This window comes from Clupea harengus, chromosome 9, assembly GCF_900700415.2.
Source record: "Clupea harengus chromosome 9, Ch_v2.0.2, whole genome shotgun sequence".
NCBI lineage: Eukaryota > Metazoa > Chordata > Actinopteri > Clupeiformes > Clupeidae > Clupea > Clupea harengus.
The window spans coordinates 21,563,605-21,581,790 of record NC_045160.1 but is presented as its reverse complement, the minus strand read 5'-3'; the positions used below and the strand labels follow the sequence as shown (position 1 = coordinate 21,581,790).

The 18,186-nt window shown below is 41.4% G+C and overlaps 1 protein-coding gene and 1 long non-coding RNA gene across 3 annotated transcripts; both read left to right on the top strand.

Annotated features, from left to right (window-relative positions):
* Positions 1 to 549: 549 nt before the first annotated feature.
* si:dkeyp-97b10.3 lies at positions 550 to 12,542 on the top strand. Of its 2 annotated transcripts, XR_006152585.1 has the most exons (5): positions 550 to 1,272; positions 7,919 to 7,950; positions 11,654 to 11,686; positions 12,303 to 12,386; positions 12,521 to 12,542. XR_006152585.1 is itself a non-coding variant. In XM_042708731.1 (4 exons), the coding sequence occupies exons 1-4, from the start codon at positions 1,223 to 1,225 to the stop codon at positions 12,473 to 12,475; spliced, it is 288 nt and encodes a 95-aa protein (XP_042564665.1). In that variant the 5' UTR covers positions 550 to 1,222; the 3' UTR covers positions 12,476 to 12,513. The 2 variants fall into 2 exon arrangements, 1 of the variants encoding a protein (XP_042564665.1); XM_042708731.1 differs by lacking the exon at positions 12,521 to 12,542 and having other exon boundaries at positions 12,303 to 12,513.
* A 4,190-nt stretch (positions 12,543 to 16,732) lies between these two features.
* Positions 16,733 to 17,677, top strand: LOC116221851. Its single transcript, XR_004164319.1, has 3 exons — positions 16,733 to 16,752; positions 17,208 to 17,279; positions 17,646 to 17,677. It is a non-coding gene; the product is annotated as an uncharacterized LOC116221851 (long non-coding RNA).
* Positions 17,678 to 18,186: the final 509 nt, after the last annotated feature.

The following is an 18,186-nucleotide window of genomic DNA, read 5'->3' as shown; positions in this document are numbered from 1 at the left end:
TGGACCTAAGTTCTGAAGCTACCAAGATGAGAGCTGGCATGTGCAGTCACATGAACACAAAGATGGAGGAAGCATGTTAGGGTGTGTCAAAGCCATAATCTCGCACCAATCAAATCATCAATTAATGTTGCCTGATTAACTGAACTTTTTTCAAGGAGCAACTGTACACACTGCCAGGTTTATGTCGTTGCTTCTTCTGTCATTGTTTCGGCCCAACCCTGGAGTCCAAACGGAATCCAGAAATCTGCCGATGTGCTACTTTTGTCACAAGCCGTATGGTGACACCGTGAGACGAAAAGGAGAATTACTGCAGTCGAGAAACTCCGTTCCCGCGTCAGGTCTCTGCCCCACCCATCCTATCTAGGCAACTGCTCTCTGCATCATCACCGGTCCCGAAAAGACGCTGGTTTCAAATTTCACAGTAGATTAACCTATCGTATATCCTGGTCATTTAAAGTGAAAATGATCTGTATAATCAGGGTGCGTCTATGAAGCTAGTTGTCAAACAGTTGAAATATGATCGTTTTATAACTATTGAGGATGTCACCAATGTATGTCACTGTGGTGTGTAAGAAGACGCGTGAAGTTTTACTTTGGAACAATGCGTAAATCGGAGTAACAGGCATGAATGGACCAGGAAAAACGCGGTGAAATAATAGCAAACTCATTGGACGAGCGGAAGGCGGGCTATCCTCCTATTCCTCCCACTTACCCCTGCCCTCCCTGCGTTGATCTGTACAACATATGAATAGGCACTAACATATTGTGGAGCATATCTATGTTGGCGCGTAGTACTGTTATATCTGTGAACATTATTAATGTTTACACTGACGGAAAACTTTAAAGCAAAATGCGCACACATGTTTTAATAATGTGTCAGTGAATAGTGTAGTTGTATTACATTTCTCTGTTTTAATTCACTAATTGAAGGCTGTAGGAATGGATACCCGTTCTGTTCGGGTTTTTGCTTAGGGTAACTGAGGGCTTTGTTGTGACAATAAAAGCATCACGACTGGTAGTACCCTGTTGTAAAAGGATACGATGCCTGACTCATCAGCGGTGTCTCCTCCGTCCTAACACTGTTTGCAGGTGTGATACGGAAGGCACCTTTGTTGTTGTTTGAGGAGGAGCATCTTTGTGCAAATCATCACGGGAACATAACATTAAAGATCCGACACGAACTCTTGCCTTTAGAGGCAAATAAACAACCGGGCGACGGACTATGGTGGCAGAGATGATAAGTTTTGGAGACAACACGAATCTGGAGGAAGGGTATGCATGCACTAAATGACGTTTGAAACACCTTTGTTGAAACAGTAATGATGATAAAACTGAGAGGGGAAAAGTGCTTCACACTGGAGATCTGCACAGTTTGATTTGAAGTATTATTGATGGATATAGCCAGTCTTTTGGGAGTGTAAGGGGAAATGTGTGACGACCAAGGATTTTGATCGATTTTTATTTATGTTAGAGTTAGTTGTATCGCTGACTCACTGTAATGGAAAACAAACTAATGCACTTAAAAATCCTCAAATGTACTTTTCATCTTATCTCAACTCGGCCAGTATAAGAGTCATATTACCCGGCTTTGCTCTGACCCACCTCTGGCCTCAGAGGATTAGCAGGGGCACAGAGTTACAGACCGACCAGAAACCTTAGACTAAGGCTGTGTTATGGATTCAACTCTGGGAGGCTCTTATTAACATATTACAAATGTTGCATTGCTTTACAATGAAAAAAAAGTATCGACGCCACGTGCTCCACTGCAGTGCTTTGTTATTCTCGCAGCCTGTTGTTTGTATTGCAACATTAGCGTTTCCTTGTTGGCATGCTGTTGGAAACGACAAAAACAGAATAAGAAAACAGTCAAAACAAAGTGTTGATTGATTAGTAGTTGATATGCGTTGTAATACGTATGTCAACAAACCATTTCCTTACAGGCTTTGTTCTATGGTGAAATGTAGCTCATGTATTCTCATGCAAAATTAGCGTTACTTTGCTGCAGTTGCTTGTGTTCGTTGTTACTTTCATTTTAGGCGACGGAAACTGGCCAGACATGTTTGTTCCATCGTGCATGCACGATACCTTATTGTTATTGAGTAATGTAATACGAGATGGATTGACAAATAACCAACTACTACAGTGGAGAGAATTAAAAGATGGCTTTGATATTGCACACTGAACGATATGTGGTTAGAACGGTGGTTTAGGCATGACTAAAGGCTTTGTAGTTATGACAACGCCTAACCAAATCTAAAAAACCTAGCGTAAAGATACCTATTACCGCCCCAGCTATTAAAAAAGTGACAAACAGTTCAAAATATTTATAGATCGAAAAATATTTAATCAATCAATCTTACATATTTCAGTAGCGGTGGGTGTCTAGATTAGGACTGGTAACTTGTTTGGATTTCAACTGAAACGTGTTTTCCGTTTTTTTCCGTTGTGTAGACCGACACGCAAATTTAGCTGATACAGGAGGTGGAACCCATAATCACCCTTTCTGTATATATGTCTATGGAAAGCTCTATGACCCTCACAAATTCTCGTCGCGAAATCGAATTCGTTCAGTTGGTTCCATGAGGGTTTGTACACACAGAAATAAATCGCTGTCTAGTAGACTAAATAACGCTGTACAACTGCAATTTTTTGCACACATACAAGTTAAATACCCCTTTTGGGTAGGAGCGTATGGTGTTTAAAATCCGTTATCCTGGTTGATACAGAAATCAATATTAAGTAACGTTTACCCGCGTGAGAGCGATTATAGGTCTCGGGCGGAAATAGGTATCTTTGCGATAGAGTATAACATTTGAATATTGCCGCTGCAGCCATTGAGTCTGAAACCCGTTTAAACCTCTCTGGCAAAACATGTCTTATAAAACTGAGATTCAAAATGCCCAGCGTACATAAGGCTAAATGTTCATTTCAGTCCAAGCCTTTGATTAATTCATGTATTGCTGTCTATTCCGTTTACATTCGTGTATGCACCTGTCCTTAGATAACCTCACCTCGGGGAAGTGGATGCATGGCCGGATTAACCATATGGGCAACTGCCCAGGGGCACCAAGACTCCAGGGGCACCAAGCAACCGATATATTTTTTATTAAAAAAAAATTATATTTTTTTCATTCTGACCCCACGTCAGCACAATTTGACGTTCCAAACACAATGCACAAACTCAGCCAAAGAGGCACCAACAGAACGATCAAGATGAAGCGGCAGCGGTAATGCAAAACGACAGTTGAAAAAAGTTAGAGTGTAAAAATGCGGCCAGTTTTTAAAAAATGCGGTTGCAAAGGTCAGAAGGCAAAGTGTGTGTGTGCTGTCTGCTCCCAATGGTTCTGAAATGATAGTTCGTTAGTAGACTCACTGCGCTTGCAAAGGTTTGAGCAGTGTACGTGGGTGGCGAGTTCGATTAAATAAATAAAGCTTGATTTGTTTTGTACATGTGCCCAAAAGTAAAAGTATAAACTTTCTTATGATTAAGACGAATAATATAGGCCTACCTGTTGAGATTAGTAATGATATTTCATTAAGGTCAACAAAAGATAAAACAATAGTTCTGCACTGTATTAAGTTATGATTTCTAATAACATAAGTTCACATTAAACATAATTTACAGCATATGCATGAATTACTTTGGCAAGTTTGCTATAAGCGGGATAATGCACTGGGAGCAAGTGAGTTATGGAAAATAACGGCACTTCAGGGGGGTAAACGTGTCGAACGGTTATTTTCTTATAACTGACTTGCTCCCAGTGCATTATTCTTTACATAGGTTAGATCAATGTATGGAAAATGTAGTGGAGCAGTATTAAGCAAAAAGTATGTATAAAAAAACAATCAAGTAAAGTACAGATACTCAGAAATAATACTTGAGTACAGTAAGCAAGTATTTCTACTCAAATTACTACCCCGGTGGATAGGTATGGTTTGTGTTCTGCAGGGTGGGGGTAGGTGGGCACCAGAGAGTCACTGTTGCCCAGGGGCACCATGAAGTCTTAATACGGGCATGAGTGGATGATGTAAATAATCCACTCATAACATAGTTATAAAACTTTGGTACCATAATCACAATATTTATAATCGCCTTATATTGCATAGAGACTATTACTATTGAATCGGATTGTAGTGGCAAAATAAACAGGGACGAGTATGGTGCAATCCTCATGCATACACATAATTGTATAAGCCATTCACAGTCCTGTTTTATTGTCATATCATGGGGAAAACAAAACGGTCTTTGTGTCTAGAGATAAGGAGAATGACTGTGAAAGGCTGATAGTGAACCAATGTTCAGTGTGTGTCTGACTAGACAGAGAGCAAGCCTGACTTTCAGTACCCTATCAGTTGCCAAGATAGCAGTGTTCATCACAGGGCTCCGATTACATGAGCCACCCTGAGTTCAGCTCATACCAGTGCTATCCAGGTGATATAGAACTCATACCAGTGCCATCCAGGTGATATATAACTCATACCAACAGACACAGGAAGTGCTCTCAGGTGTAAAAATGACACTTCAATGCTCCTTATCTGTAAGATAAAAATGGCCTACTCAGACACACATGGTATGACGCAGATATCTGCTTAACCTTAATATCTGCTTTTTCTAAATCAACATAAAGGCACATGAATATGAAAATAAACACATCAATTGTGATTTGCAACTCTCTCACAACAAAACCAGGAAACACAATTAGACAAATAGGCTGTACTCTTTGAGAGTCAAACTATTGACTGTTTTTTAGGTGTTTTTGTAGGTAACTAGTTTCACACGGGAGATCTGGACAGTTTGATTTGACACCTTATTTTTGCCTAACTGCCAACCTTGAATCCTAGCACCCATAGTGAGATTGATGGTTACAGCATTTCCTCCTCAAACTCGTCCCAAACAAACTAATTGGTTTCAGCTGAAGAATTCAGATGGCTTTAAGACTAAACCTCAAATTGCTCACACTCCATGGTGGTAGCCCTTTCCCCTGAAGTGTCCAGTACATTTCTGCACACTTCTGCATACAATTCTACTTTGGGTCTATTGGTTACACACATACACAACACCCGATCTGTTTGATCACTTCCTGACGCACCTGCATTTTAGGCTCAACAAACAGTACATGTGGTCTGTGGTGGTTTATCTTCTGGTTTTCAGGCTCTCCGATGAGGAGAGATAGCCTCTTGTTCATACAGTACCAGTGTAAGGTGCTAACGTGTAGCATTTCATGCTATAGCTTGACGTTATGTGGCTTTTGTCGCATAATCTTACGCATCTTTTGGGGCAATGGTGTCCCATGCATTGTGTTTTAGTGGTATAGATACATAGGCAGATTGCATTTTGAGATCATTTAAACGTGCCCTGTCACCTCTAAACAGGCGTATGTTTTTCCATCACCCTAAGCATTGTTTTTCATGAAACAAAACAAAAAACCTAAATGCATGCTGAGACCTGTCATGACCTACTTCTGGTCCAAGTTGAACAAGTTTTTCTTGTGTGGTCGCGCCCCTCTTCCATGTGGTCTGCTGTTATGGTTTCTACTACCTGTCTGTCGATACTTCCATGCACCAACTTGAGTTGAGGTGTGGAAACAGATGCCCCTTTCACGCTGCTTATCTGAACATGTATATTGACACTCTGCTGCTTTTCTGAACATGTATGTTGACACTGCTGTTTTATTTTCCATTTCTCCTCAGGCTTAAGTCTTTGTCTCTAATCAACCCAGGTTAGGGTTTTGAAAATTGATTTGTATAGTTTCATGACGTCTGGGCAATATTTTTGTGTGGTTAAATGGTAATAATGTTCTTAAAGTGGGTCGTAGTGAAGGAAAAGTGAGTAAAAGAGGATGTCGGCACGGCGCTGATAAGAGCTGCAGGCAGCTGGCTCTCTTCCTGTTATGGGCGCTAGGCAGATAGAGGGCGTGTGAAGGACAGGAAAACACACATCTGATGGGTTTGTCTGAGCGGTGCGACAGACATGAATTTGTCTGGTGTGTGTGTACTGTGTGTGAGAGGTTACACCAGATGCACTAGAAAACATATGCAGCAAACATGGCTATTAACCGTTAGTAAGAGTAATGTTTGCAACAGAGAGCAAACCACCCTACACCATGTGTGGACAAGGATATGAACACACACTATTATGGGAACTCTGAAAGTACTGGCACTGTAGTAAAGACTAAGACCATGAGCTTTAAAGGCTACACGTTCTTTTTTTTAACAACTAGGCCACATTTCTCACAGAAACAGATAACAGCCTAAAAAAAGAACAGCTCGAAGCTTATGGTCAAATCGTGCAAGATACATCATCAGCAAGAAATGCAGGCTCCACCTCAGTGATATGCTGTGTGGCTGCTCCCTCTCACTCCTGCTGTGTGGCCACAAGTACACCAAACTACAAGGTCAAAGGTCAAAAAAGAAGACTAAAATGTCGGACAGACTGAAGGTTTTCTCTGAGAGCTGCAGTATAAACCACTCTGAAAAAAGCTACTAGAGGCCAGAGATTTGTTTTGAAGTTCATCTCAAGGGCAAGGTTGACAACAGGTCTCTGGTATGAATGGTCTGAAACTGCATGCTTGAATTGTCTAATGGACAAACTGTCTCAAAGTCCTTTTAAAAACAGCCATACCATACCTGTTGATTGTATACCTCGTTGTTTTAAGTTGCCGTATGTACAATATAGTATTGAGTAAGGAGTAACATTAATGACCAGAGGAAGTAACATTGAAGTATTTCTGTGGTCTTCTTATTCTTGAGACACCCTATGTCCTCAGGGTCAGAAATGGTCGATCCTCATTATTCATTTGTACACTAAGGGTGTGTACACAAAATCATCAGATTTCATGCAGGAAAAAAATAACAGGTATTCACCAGATTCAGGCCCTAAATCGTCTCGTATCTGACCCGAGAGCAGCACAAAACAAAGTGCATCACATTAGCATACGTACAGAATGTAGCATATTTCATCATCTTACCGGACTGTAAAAATGATCACATTAACTGCTGTAAGTATAGCATTAGCATATGTTATTTCATTAATCAAATAGCATACATAACTGTTTAAGGAACCATTAGCGCATTTATTGGTTTCGGAATGTAACAGGAAATGACTACATCCATTGTTTTGTTTCAAGGTTGACACTTGGCAGTGCTTTTTATAGTTAAAATTGCTATTCCTTTTGTAGTCACATGTGATAGCAACTGGTGTTTCAGTGTGACTGAACTTCCAGAGTATACTCCCAGTGTGAGGTGGCACCTCTAGTCCTTGCTAGCATATGGTAGCACACATGCTGAATTCTATTCCACTACAAACATGTCAATTGCCTGACCACTGAAGTGAAGTCATGCACTGATAACTTGTGTTGATGTAATTATTTTAATAGTTATGGCAGCACTTTCTGTTACACTGAATGTGTTACATTGGACAAAACGTTTTACACTGAAATTGTAACACTAATTAGAGTGTCGCAGCGTGTAGCAACACTGTGACGTCCCAAACCTCATGTCAGGTTTAACCCTCACTCAACATTTATGTAAAGGGAAAGTATTTCTGTGGTATTACTCAATGCCGTACCTTGCACTTAATCAGAGGGGCACTCTGACAGGGACTGTACTGTAAAATATGGTCATAATTATCTCAAGTACCATCTGCCAGGATAGTTCAGTAAAGAATGTCCTAAAGGGAGTTTTGTGAGAAATGATGTCCCATATCTGGCAACCCCAAACTGAGGATTTAGAATTTGCACCAATGTTCCACTGTGTGTTTTTTTTTTCTTAACCACACCAAGTGTGAGGATAGCGAAGGTGACGATAGAGTGTGTTTAAAAACTGGGATGTCTGTTTTTGTAAGGTGAGTTTATTGGTTTAAGTAAGTGATGTCAGTTAACCAACTTTTCTGTTCTTGTGTGTCATTGCGCTCCTACAGAGATGAGAAGGTCCTCCCTCCAGACCAAAAAGGTGAGTCACTACCCATATTATTCCTGAAATGAAACACCTGACTTCCTAGACAGCAGTTAGTTCTCAGTCAGAGGCAGCTGCTGTGTGCATAGATCTCCTCCAGAGGGCGCTATCATGCTGCGTGTTTATTAGTCCACATGAGCTGCCACATAATCAGGAATTAAAGAGTGTGTTGGCGGCTGTGGCTACGTCTGTTCTGATTGTGCCAGGAAAAAAAATATAGTCACTTCTCGGAACTCCTTTACTGGTTGCCGGCTTGCCAAAACCAACAATAGTTTATATCATTGTGAGGTATTACATAATGTCTTGTTTTACATTACATCAAGCATGCTACGTTACGAGTGGAAAGAAAGATGGTTGCTGGGCAAATTCGTTTCACACCTATCTACAACACCTTGTCTCAAGCACATTATGTGTGATAAAACAATCCCAGATAGTTTGATTGAGCTTCTTATTTATTTGACTTATTTTGCCTACTGTCTTCACCTAATCAAACATGTAATTACTTTAGAAACAGCTATTTGTGTTGTGGTGTAAAGAAAGAAATTTAGATAACAACAACAATTCAAGGCACTTACTGGAGATGACTAGAGATGATTTTGAAAAGATGATCCCATGGAATTGAAAAGTTCTTTGTCAATGGCTGCTCTTCTTTTTCGGTCGGCGTGTAAACAGTACAGAGGTGTACTCCCAGTAGCAGAACAAGAGTGGAATTTCACCTCAAGATCATTTGATGTTTTTCATTTTTATTCTTCATATTGAGACTCGACTTCCTCTTAGGCTCCTTACACTCACGTTAGCTTCTTCTTCTTTATGATTCTGTGCTTTCCTTGTTGTTTCCTTAAAAAAAATACCTCACTAATGCCCCACTGGGTATAAATAGCCCATCTTTGGAGCCATCTGGACACATAGATACTTCTCCTGTGGTTGGGCAATCATGCATACTGTTGGGGCATTACCCCATGCAATACCTTGTTTCCATTTATGAAGGGGATTGAGTGAATATTTAAATAATAAATACAGCAAGAATGGCCTAATCGGTGCTGATATTGTTCAGAACGACGTTCCTTTAGAAGTCGACTTCTGTCGAAGCCCACTAGTGTATAATAATATATCATTCATTATATATTAGTATGATGCTGTGCATTAGCACTTGAATGGGTTGGACAAAGTTTGGCTGGCCGGAGCTTATTTCCAGTGGTAGAAAGTAGAAATACTTCGTTACTGTACTTAAGTCGTTATTTTTGGATATCTATACTTTACTTTACTATTTATATTTCTGTTGACTTTCACTTTTACTTCACTACATTTTGCAAAGAAAGCTGATACTTTGACTCCGATACATTTCCCCTGAAACCTTTGTTACTCGCTACAAAATCAAATCTATCTTTAGAAAAAAATATAATAATGAGACCAACGTCGGGGACTGTGGTGGAACATAGACTGCAAGCAAGCAGGTTTGGCGAACCAGTGGTCCTAGCTTGCAAGTTAAAACATTGGTTAATCACGTTAAGGCGCAATTGCAAACAAGTGCTCTCAAAGCCGCGTTTTTTTATGCCAGGATGCTAGCTAGCGAGCGACTACATGAGCAGAATTCCACTCTACGATGACTGATTTCATGATGGAAGCAGAAATGGAAGCACCTGCTACTCCAGCAACAAACGACGGTAGTGACGAAGACCAACACCCGTGCCATTATTTGCGAGAAATGTTTTCTTTTCGAAGATTCATCGTACCGGATGAAGTGCCTCTTATGCTTACCCAAAGCTACTGAAATATTGGCATTCAAAAACTCCCCATCCAACCTCAGGAAACATATTGAGGTAAATCAGGATTAATCCCATGAGCTGCAACGTTAATGTTTAGTTATCATATTTAGCATAAAATATCAGATTCAGCTTGAGCAAAACTTTTGCCTATAGTGTTAAAATCAGGCCCATAGGAGTTTACAAGGCAGGTGTCCTCTCTCAAAATACTGACCTGATGCATCAAGTTGATATTTTTTGCTGAACACAATATAATGCATTTGTCCTCTACATCCTCTAGTCGGAATAAGCATACTTATAAACGCACTGTTACAACTCCTTCATAGTGTCATATTGCTTTTCGGAGAATTATGATGATAAGTTCATAGTAGATGCAAAAGTATACTTATGTACAATATATTATGTTGAACATTGTTGCTCCTGGATGGATCACATCCAGCCCAATTATTTTCAACACAACTCCTTGTCCTTGGTCATGGTGGCCACAGCACTTAAAAGAATAAACTTCATCATTCTCAAAATTCTTTGCTTTTTTATTAACAGCATTTACTTGTACTTTTACTTTCAATAGTTAATTACATTTAATATCAGAAAATTACTTTTGATACTTAAGTACAGTAAATATCAGATACTTTAATACTTTTACTCAAGTGACACTTTTACTTGAGTCATTTTCCAGTAAAGTATCTTTACTTTTACTCAAGTATGGCTTTTGGGTATTTTATACACCACTGCTTATTTCCCATGAACTCACAGAGGCTGATGGGGTAATGATAGGCTGGTGGATGTGGTGGATGTTAGTATAGGTTTTGCAGGGGAGACGTCATCTACGTTCTTTAAATAGTTATATAGTATAATTATATACTGTAGTATAGTTATAGTTACAGTATTTAACAGACAATTTTGTCCAAGGCAACTTACAAAACATTAAAGCTAAAACAATTAAGCTAAAGTAAAAACCAATCAATTAATAATAGTAATAATAATAATAATTATTATTATAATAACTATATAATTGTATATATATGATAGTATAGTATGCCTCAAACAAATGAACTAATTAGACAGATGATGTTTAAAAGGGTGAGTTTTTAAGCACTTTTTTAATGAATCAAGACATGATCATGAAGGTCATTCCACCGCTGAGGCACCACGAATGAAAAGAGTCTTGACTGCGATCTCCTGCTGCCTTGACAACAGACGCTCATCAGAGGAACGAGTGGTCAGACGAGAGGGGGAATAGTGCTGAGTCATGGTATTTAAATAGGCTGGCGCTGATCCAGGGGCTGTCCTATAGGCCAGAGTGAGGGAGTCAAATCCATATAAAGGGATGGCTTAATATTGGGCGGGTTAGGAGGTATCACTTTGGTAACAGCATCTGAACTCCTGAACTCAGAAACTCTTTTTGAAGAACGAACTGAATTAATAAGCTTAATATTATATAGTCATAATAGTTACAACATATGACATACAGTAATAGTAATTGTAGTATATACAAGGTGTGGCTATTGAATAATGAGACTTGACATGAGTGCTGTAATTCGATTATTATAAAGAAAACTTGTTGCACTTGTATAATATATATATATATATATATATATATATATATTCTTAATAACAGTCTCGTTTTTTAATCACCACACCTTTATAGTTATATAGTATAGCACTATGGCACTATCTGTCCCACAACAGCAGCACCACAACAAAAATCAGTCACAATTTTTTCCTGTCAAAACAAGCTTCAGTTATAACCATGACACATTTATGACACAGAGGAAGACCTGTGGAATCCACTCAACACCTAAAACTTGCTGTTAAGATTATGTAATAGTAGGTTTTTCACATCAAATGACTATAGCAAAGAGCTGTCCCAAGGTTAATTTGTGGTTTGTCGTCAAACTGGGCCTCATGAACTCCTCTTCTCTCCTAAATCCCAGATAGCCCACCTGAGTCAGAGAACAGTGCATCAGGTATGAAACACTTGTTTTTTCTTTTTCTTTTAGTTAAAGGTACAGTATGTAGGATTTAGTAGCATCTAGTGGCTCAATACTTTTCCATTTCCAAGCATGTATAAGAAGTTGCGTTGGCCGACAAGTGCCATAAAAAAAAACGTGAAAGGCCCTCTCTAGTGCCAGCGTTTTAGTTTGTCTATTCTGGGCTACTGTAGAAACATGGCAGTGCAACATGGCGGACTCTGTGGATGAGGACCCGCTCCCTTTTTAGATAAGAAGGGCTCATTCTAAGCCAACGAAAACATAACGATTTGTAGTTACAAATTTTATTCACTAATAAAAACATAATTATGAATACTACATTCCATTTCTGCTAATAGATCATCCTAAATCCTACATACTGTACCTTTAACTTAGCCCATTTTATGTTTTGTCAAGGGTGTGTTGGTTATTGAATTGTTCGTTATATGTTTTGTTATCAGCTAATAACAAAAATAAATTAAATTAACATTAATAATAAAATAAAAGTAATCTTTACACACCAAGACAAACACTAGGTGGTGGTGGATGGGCGGTTAGATTCAGTGTTGACAATATAGGGTATTATTTCTGCTTCCTGCGTTACATGACACAGAGGTTTCAACTGAGGGGAGCTCATCAGAGCAGGAGGAGGAGGAGGAGGAGGAGGAGGATCGTGGTGCTAATGACACACACCATGGTAAGCACAGAGGTTCACTTGGACCTAATGATGAAACAGGGACTGTTCCAAATGTGCAGGTTTCAATGGCCCGCTACTTCTGTGTGTAGCGTGTCACGTTCTCTGTAAGTATTGAATTTGTGTTGTCTTCACAGAGGAACCCACTGACCCAGATGCTGGAGACAAGCAAGATGGTAAATAACTCCTGAAGATGAATACAAAAACATGTGCTGGTGGAAGAGTCTCCCTCTTATAAGTGTTTCTAATCTTTTCAGGTGTCAATAGCAAGCTGTGCTGTGAAAAATGCAAGGCCATTCGGGTAGGGCTGTATCAATGACTGTTTATTTGTACGCTCCTTATTTGTGTGTAAGTATGTGGGTCTGTAGACAGAATACGGCAGGTTGAACGAGTAAGTGTAAAGCCATAATTATATATTGATAGCTGGTGCATTATGTTGCATATATGCATTTTTGTCAATGCAGAATGTAAACCCTACATCAAAATAGATCAAGATATCTAATGTATCTGTCATATATGTCCTATATTCAATTTTTTTTTTATTAATTTGCTTTTTCAGAATCACGACTATGAACTTGTCACACCGCGAAAAATTTCCAGAGGTCGTCTGCAGTGAGTGACCTTTGACCTTCTCCCTCCCTGTTTTCTGTCCTGCCTCTCCCTGTGTGTATGTCCATACGGCTCAGTAGTGTGAGCAGACAACCCCATGCTGTTTCTGGCACCAGCTCGTAATACAGCAGATGAGGAGAAACACGTTGAAAACCACACCTTTGCTCTGCCTTCTTATGAGACTTTCTGTCTGTCTCTTGGTGCTGCCGATGCAGGTTGACCCTGGAGTGCGAGGGGACGTTCCAGTGCGAGGCGACCGGCCTGGTGTTCGAAGTCTCCCAGAGGGTCCAGATTAAGTACTGCGTTCTTTCCTGGAGTAAGTTTGGTTCGTTCCTTAAGGACTCGTGGAAGTTTGCCGGACCCATCTTTGATGTGGACTGTGACCCGTCTATCCTCAAGTCCATCCAGTTCCCACACTCTCTCTGTCTGGCAGGTATGCGTGTGAGGAGAGCGTCCCTATCTGTGAGGAGTATATTATAGAAAATGTTAACACCTTGTCACTTTGCTATCCTTGCATCATCTTTATATGTTTCTTTCTTTCTTTTTTTATAATACTGTGTTCCTTCTCTTTGTCTTTCACACCCTTTTGCTTCTCTCTTCTCTGTGTGTGTTTCTGCCTTATTTCTCTCTCTTTCTCTTGCTCTCTCTCTCTGTTTCTCTCTGTGGCGATCAGGTGATCGCAGTGACGTGAGGTTTAGCGTCCTGCACGTGAAGGACAGTAAGCCCCTGATCGAGCCGTCCGTGGACCACTCCGGCAGCCACATCAAGTGGAGCGTGACGTCCCTGTCCCCTGTCGGGCCCATTGTCCAGAGTGACCGACCAGCTCAGCACCACGGCGTGGTCCTCGTTTACAAAGAGGTTGGGCAACATGCGTCCTACTCCTTCAGAGTCTACTTGGCCTCCAACAACGACTCTGACATCAAGGTGAGACAAAGACCAAGACACGTGCCAGTGTCTGTCTTTTTGCATGATGCAATGCTCAATGGTTGAGTCCGTGATTGAGCAGTGCTTTTTTCAGTTGAAGGGATACTATAGAAAGTATTAAACTCCCTCCAGGATTTTGCGATCTTGCATTATCGCAAATTTACACAAATTCAAGGATTTCAAGGAAATTCAAGGACAGTTGCCATTCCAGGTTGCAATTTAGCCATATGTCTTATTAACGCAATATTTACGCAAAAAAAATCATTCTAACTAACTGGAATATGGACATATGACAAAAAATGACCTCTGCCTTGTTGGGTGGGTGTAGAGCTGGAATATAGCTCTGGGCGGCATGTGTTCAGTGTGTGTGTTACAGTAACACGCTGCCTGGATGATCAATTCCTCACACAGTGTGAGTTTCGGTTTCATTTCCTTGTCCTGCCCCTGTCAGTCTTTGTTTAGCATTACTGCTCATAGATGTACCGCAGGCCGTCTTAAGGACGTCTGGCAGGAGCCACGCGTACATGTCTATGGGGTTTGCGTACGGTGACTCTGGAGCCGCCTTAAATTCCCATGACTCGACCACTCAGTCTCACCGCGCAGTCTCACCGCTCAGTCTCGCTCTCCGTGTGGAGCGTCCAGGGTGTAGCCATTCCGTCCATCTCGGAGAAGTTCCCCCATGTGCTTCCCACTTCCAGCTGTCATCACAGAGGGAGGGGCGGGGCTGAGGGTGGAGGGGGGCGGGTGCTGGGGGCGTGGCCATACTGAAACATGGTTTCCCGAAGCCTCTCAGTGTGAAAGCATGATGTAAGGCTCATTGACTGTTTCCTCATTAAGTCTTGGTGGCGGTTGTCCTGGTCATCTGCTGTAAAGGTTGAGTCATGAATTATGCTTCAGGAAGACACCACTGAGTGTGTCTATTTTTGGATCCTGAATTGCTCTGGCTGAGTAGCTGCATTCATGTAAATGATGATACATTACTTTAATAGAACTTCTTTTATTTCTTCTCCTTTATGTTCCTTTGGTTCATTTTAGAAGGCAGTGCATCATTCAGTAGTGTGGGCTCTATATCACCCCTATTACTCTCTGTGTGTATCACCCCTATTGCACTCTGTGTGTATCACCCCTATTGCACTCTGTGTGTATCACCCCTAATACTCTCTGTGTGTATATCACCCCTATCTATGGCACTCTGTGTGTATCTCACACCTGTTGCACTCTATGTGTATATCACCCCTATTGCACTCTGTGTGTATCTCACCCCTACTGCACTCTGTGTGTATATCACCCCTATTACTCTCTGTGTGTATCTCACCCCTATTGCACTCTGTGTGTATCTCACCCCTACTGCACTCTGTGTGTATATCACCCCTAATACTCTCTGTGTGTATCTCACCCCTATCTATGGCACTCTGTGTGTATCTCACACCTGTTGCACTCTATGTGTATATCACCCCTATCTATTGCACTCTGTGTGTATCTCACCCCTATCTATTGCACTCTGTGTGTATATCACCCCTATTGCACTCTGTGTGTATCTCACCCCTACTGCACTCTGTGTGTATATCACCCCTAATACTCTCTGTGTGTATCTCACACCTGTTGCACTCTGTGTGTATCTCACCCCTATCTATGGCACTCTGTGTGTATATCACCCCTATTGCACTCAGTGTGTATCTCACCCCTATTGCACTCTGGGTGTATCTCACCCCTATTGCACTCTGTGTTTATCTCACCCCTCTTGCACTCTGTGTGTATCTCACCCCTACTGTATTCTGTGTTTCAGGACATCCAGAACGCTGTGCGGAGGTCCAATAAGAAGTACGTAAAGATGGAGAAGCCCCCCACGTGCCAGCGCCTCCTAGAGGAGAAGAGGAAGTACAGACTGACCAGCGAGCCTGAGGGTGACATCACGCCTGCGGTACGGGACACACACACACACACACACACACACACACACACACACATACACACATGCATGAGGCCTGTTAGGACTCTGGTAGCCCCATAGTAATCACAATCACAATGATACTGTATGAAAAGAACTCAGAAAAGATACTTCTGTATTGCCATGCGAATTTACACGGTGTGTGTGTGTGTGTGTGTGTGTGTGTTTATTACACCTTCACAGGACTTCCAGTTTACGCTAGACGTGGTGAAAATGAAAGGGTACTTTGAAGTGTTCTTTGAGCAGCCGCCCCCCTTCAAGCTGTCTCTTATAGAGGTGGACTCGGACCAGCTGATCTGGACGGCCACCATCAGAGAAGGTCAGCAGACACTTTCCCCATCTGTATCCGTGTGTGTGTGTGTGTGTGTGTGTGTGTGTGTGTGTGTGCGTGTGTGTCTCTGTGTGTGTCTGTAGGTGTGTTAGACGTATGCATGTGTGTGTATGTGTTGGTGCGTGTGTGTGTCTGTGTGTGTGTTAGACATATGCATGTGCCTTAGCTCATGTCCAGGCTAACACCGATTCCTCTCACAGGTGACTGCGTCGACAAGATCGAGGTGAAGCCAAGGAGAAAAGCAGAGGGTAGGCTCATTTGGGTTCTGTTTTTTTTTATGTCAGTTTCTTTTGTGGCGCAGTCAGAAAATCATATTTGACAAGAATTATGATTCTGGAGGGTCCTCAGGTCATCTAAGTGACATTTCTGAACATGGAACACAACATTACCTGACTTGCTATACCAGTATTAAGTGCTTGATGTTTTATACTTTTGTGATATCTGAAACTTTTGTGTCATCCCATTAAAACCACCGACAATCCACCTGTGGAGGAATTCAGTCTTTCTTTTACGCCAGTGAGCACCTTGCTACACTCCCACACTGGATTTGTCTGTAGGTTAATATAGGTTTACTAGGTTAGCATAGGTTAAATATATGTGTATTATATGTTATATGTTACTATTATTTATATAGGTTATTATAGGTTTATCATACTGTATTGTATATTTATCTTGTATATTTAGTAGGGTTATTACATGTTATTATTATATGTATAGGTTATTATTATAAGTTTAACACGTGGAAATTATATTCAGAGTACTTGTACAGAGTATATGTCAGGTTATGTTATACTATGGTATGTTATGTTATGGTAGGTTGTTGTGCGGTGCCTTGTCCTAAGAATTTCAGTGCCCAGTCTGACCCTGTGTTATTCTGTGCATCTGACAATAAAAGACTTGTAACTTGTAATATGTGGAGTATAAACTTAACAGTTTGTTGGTGAAACTCAAATTGAATCGAACTGAGTCAGGACGCCTGATGAGGGTTTGATTGACGTGTGTCTGTCCTTAGGGCGTAAGCGGAGCTCCAGCACGTCAGAGGAGGAGCTGTCCAATAAGAGGGCTCGCTGGGCCGACGAGTCAGGTGATTGGTCTTGCGGTGTTCAGTACCGATTGTTTTCAAAGGATGAAATGTGGAATTAATGCAAATTTTTGCAAATGCTGTCCATTGTGACCTGATACATACAATTTAATTGTTTGTATCAGGCTGTTGCTCTGCTGCTTTTTCAGATTAGTCAGCTAAACAATTTTTAAACAGTTTTTTGCTTTCTTACTATATTGTCTCTTTGTTGATATGCATGATCACATCGTGTGTGCCTTTTGATAGCATGCATGGCCACAGAGTATGTGTAATGGCATGGCAAGAAGAAGACAAACTAACAAGGCAAACAAGGAAAAGCCCAAACTAAAACTAAATCGTTGTTGCCCTTGTCGTTATCCGTGGCCACAGATGGCGTGAGGTCGGAGAAAGCGACGATGACGACGACGACGGATGTGACGGACCAGCAGCTGATGGAGCTGGCCAAGAGGATGGGCAAGGAGTGGAAGCAGGTGGCCATCAGCTACCTGAACCAGACCATGCTGGAGCTGGAGAAGATCCAGGCTGCGGACGAGGACACCACCATGCAGAAGTTCCGCATGCTGGACCAGTGGAGGAGGGGGCACAAGGGAAAGGCTGGGCTCAGGGAGCTGCACAAGTGTCTCAACAAGAACGATGTGCCCCACGAGGTCCGAGACTGCCTGGAAGGTGAGGAGGAGTGTGTGTGTGTGGTTGCGTGTGTGTGTGTGTGTGTGTGTGTGTGTGCGTGTGTGCGTGTTTGCGTGTGTGCGTGTGTGTGCTTTTGTGTATGTGTGTATGTGCATGTGCATGCAATTACTGACACTGTAGGGGATTTCACCAGTACATCTCCCTCCCTCTTTCTCACACACACACACACATTCACACACACACACACACACACACACACACACACACACACACACACACACAC

Bases quoted from the DNA above. Each gene is read 5' to 3' on its own strand.
- si:dkeyp-97b10.3 (XM_042708731.1), top strand. From the start codon at position 1,223: ATGGTGGCAGAGATGATAAGTTTTGGAGACAACACGAATCTGGAGGAA. The intron at 1,273-7,918 runs GTATGCATGCAC...GCGCTCCTACAG, and splicing joins AACACGAATCTGGAGGAAGG to AGATGAGAAGGTCCTCCCTC. The intron at 7,951-11,653 runs GTGAGTCACTAC...CCTAAATCCCAG, and splicing joins CCTCCCTCCAGACCAAAAAG to ATAGCCCACCTGAGTCAGAG.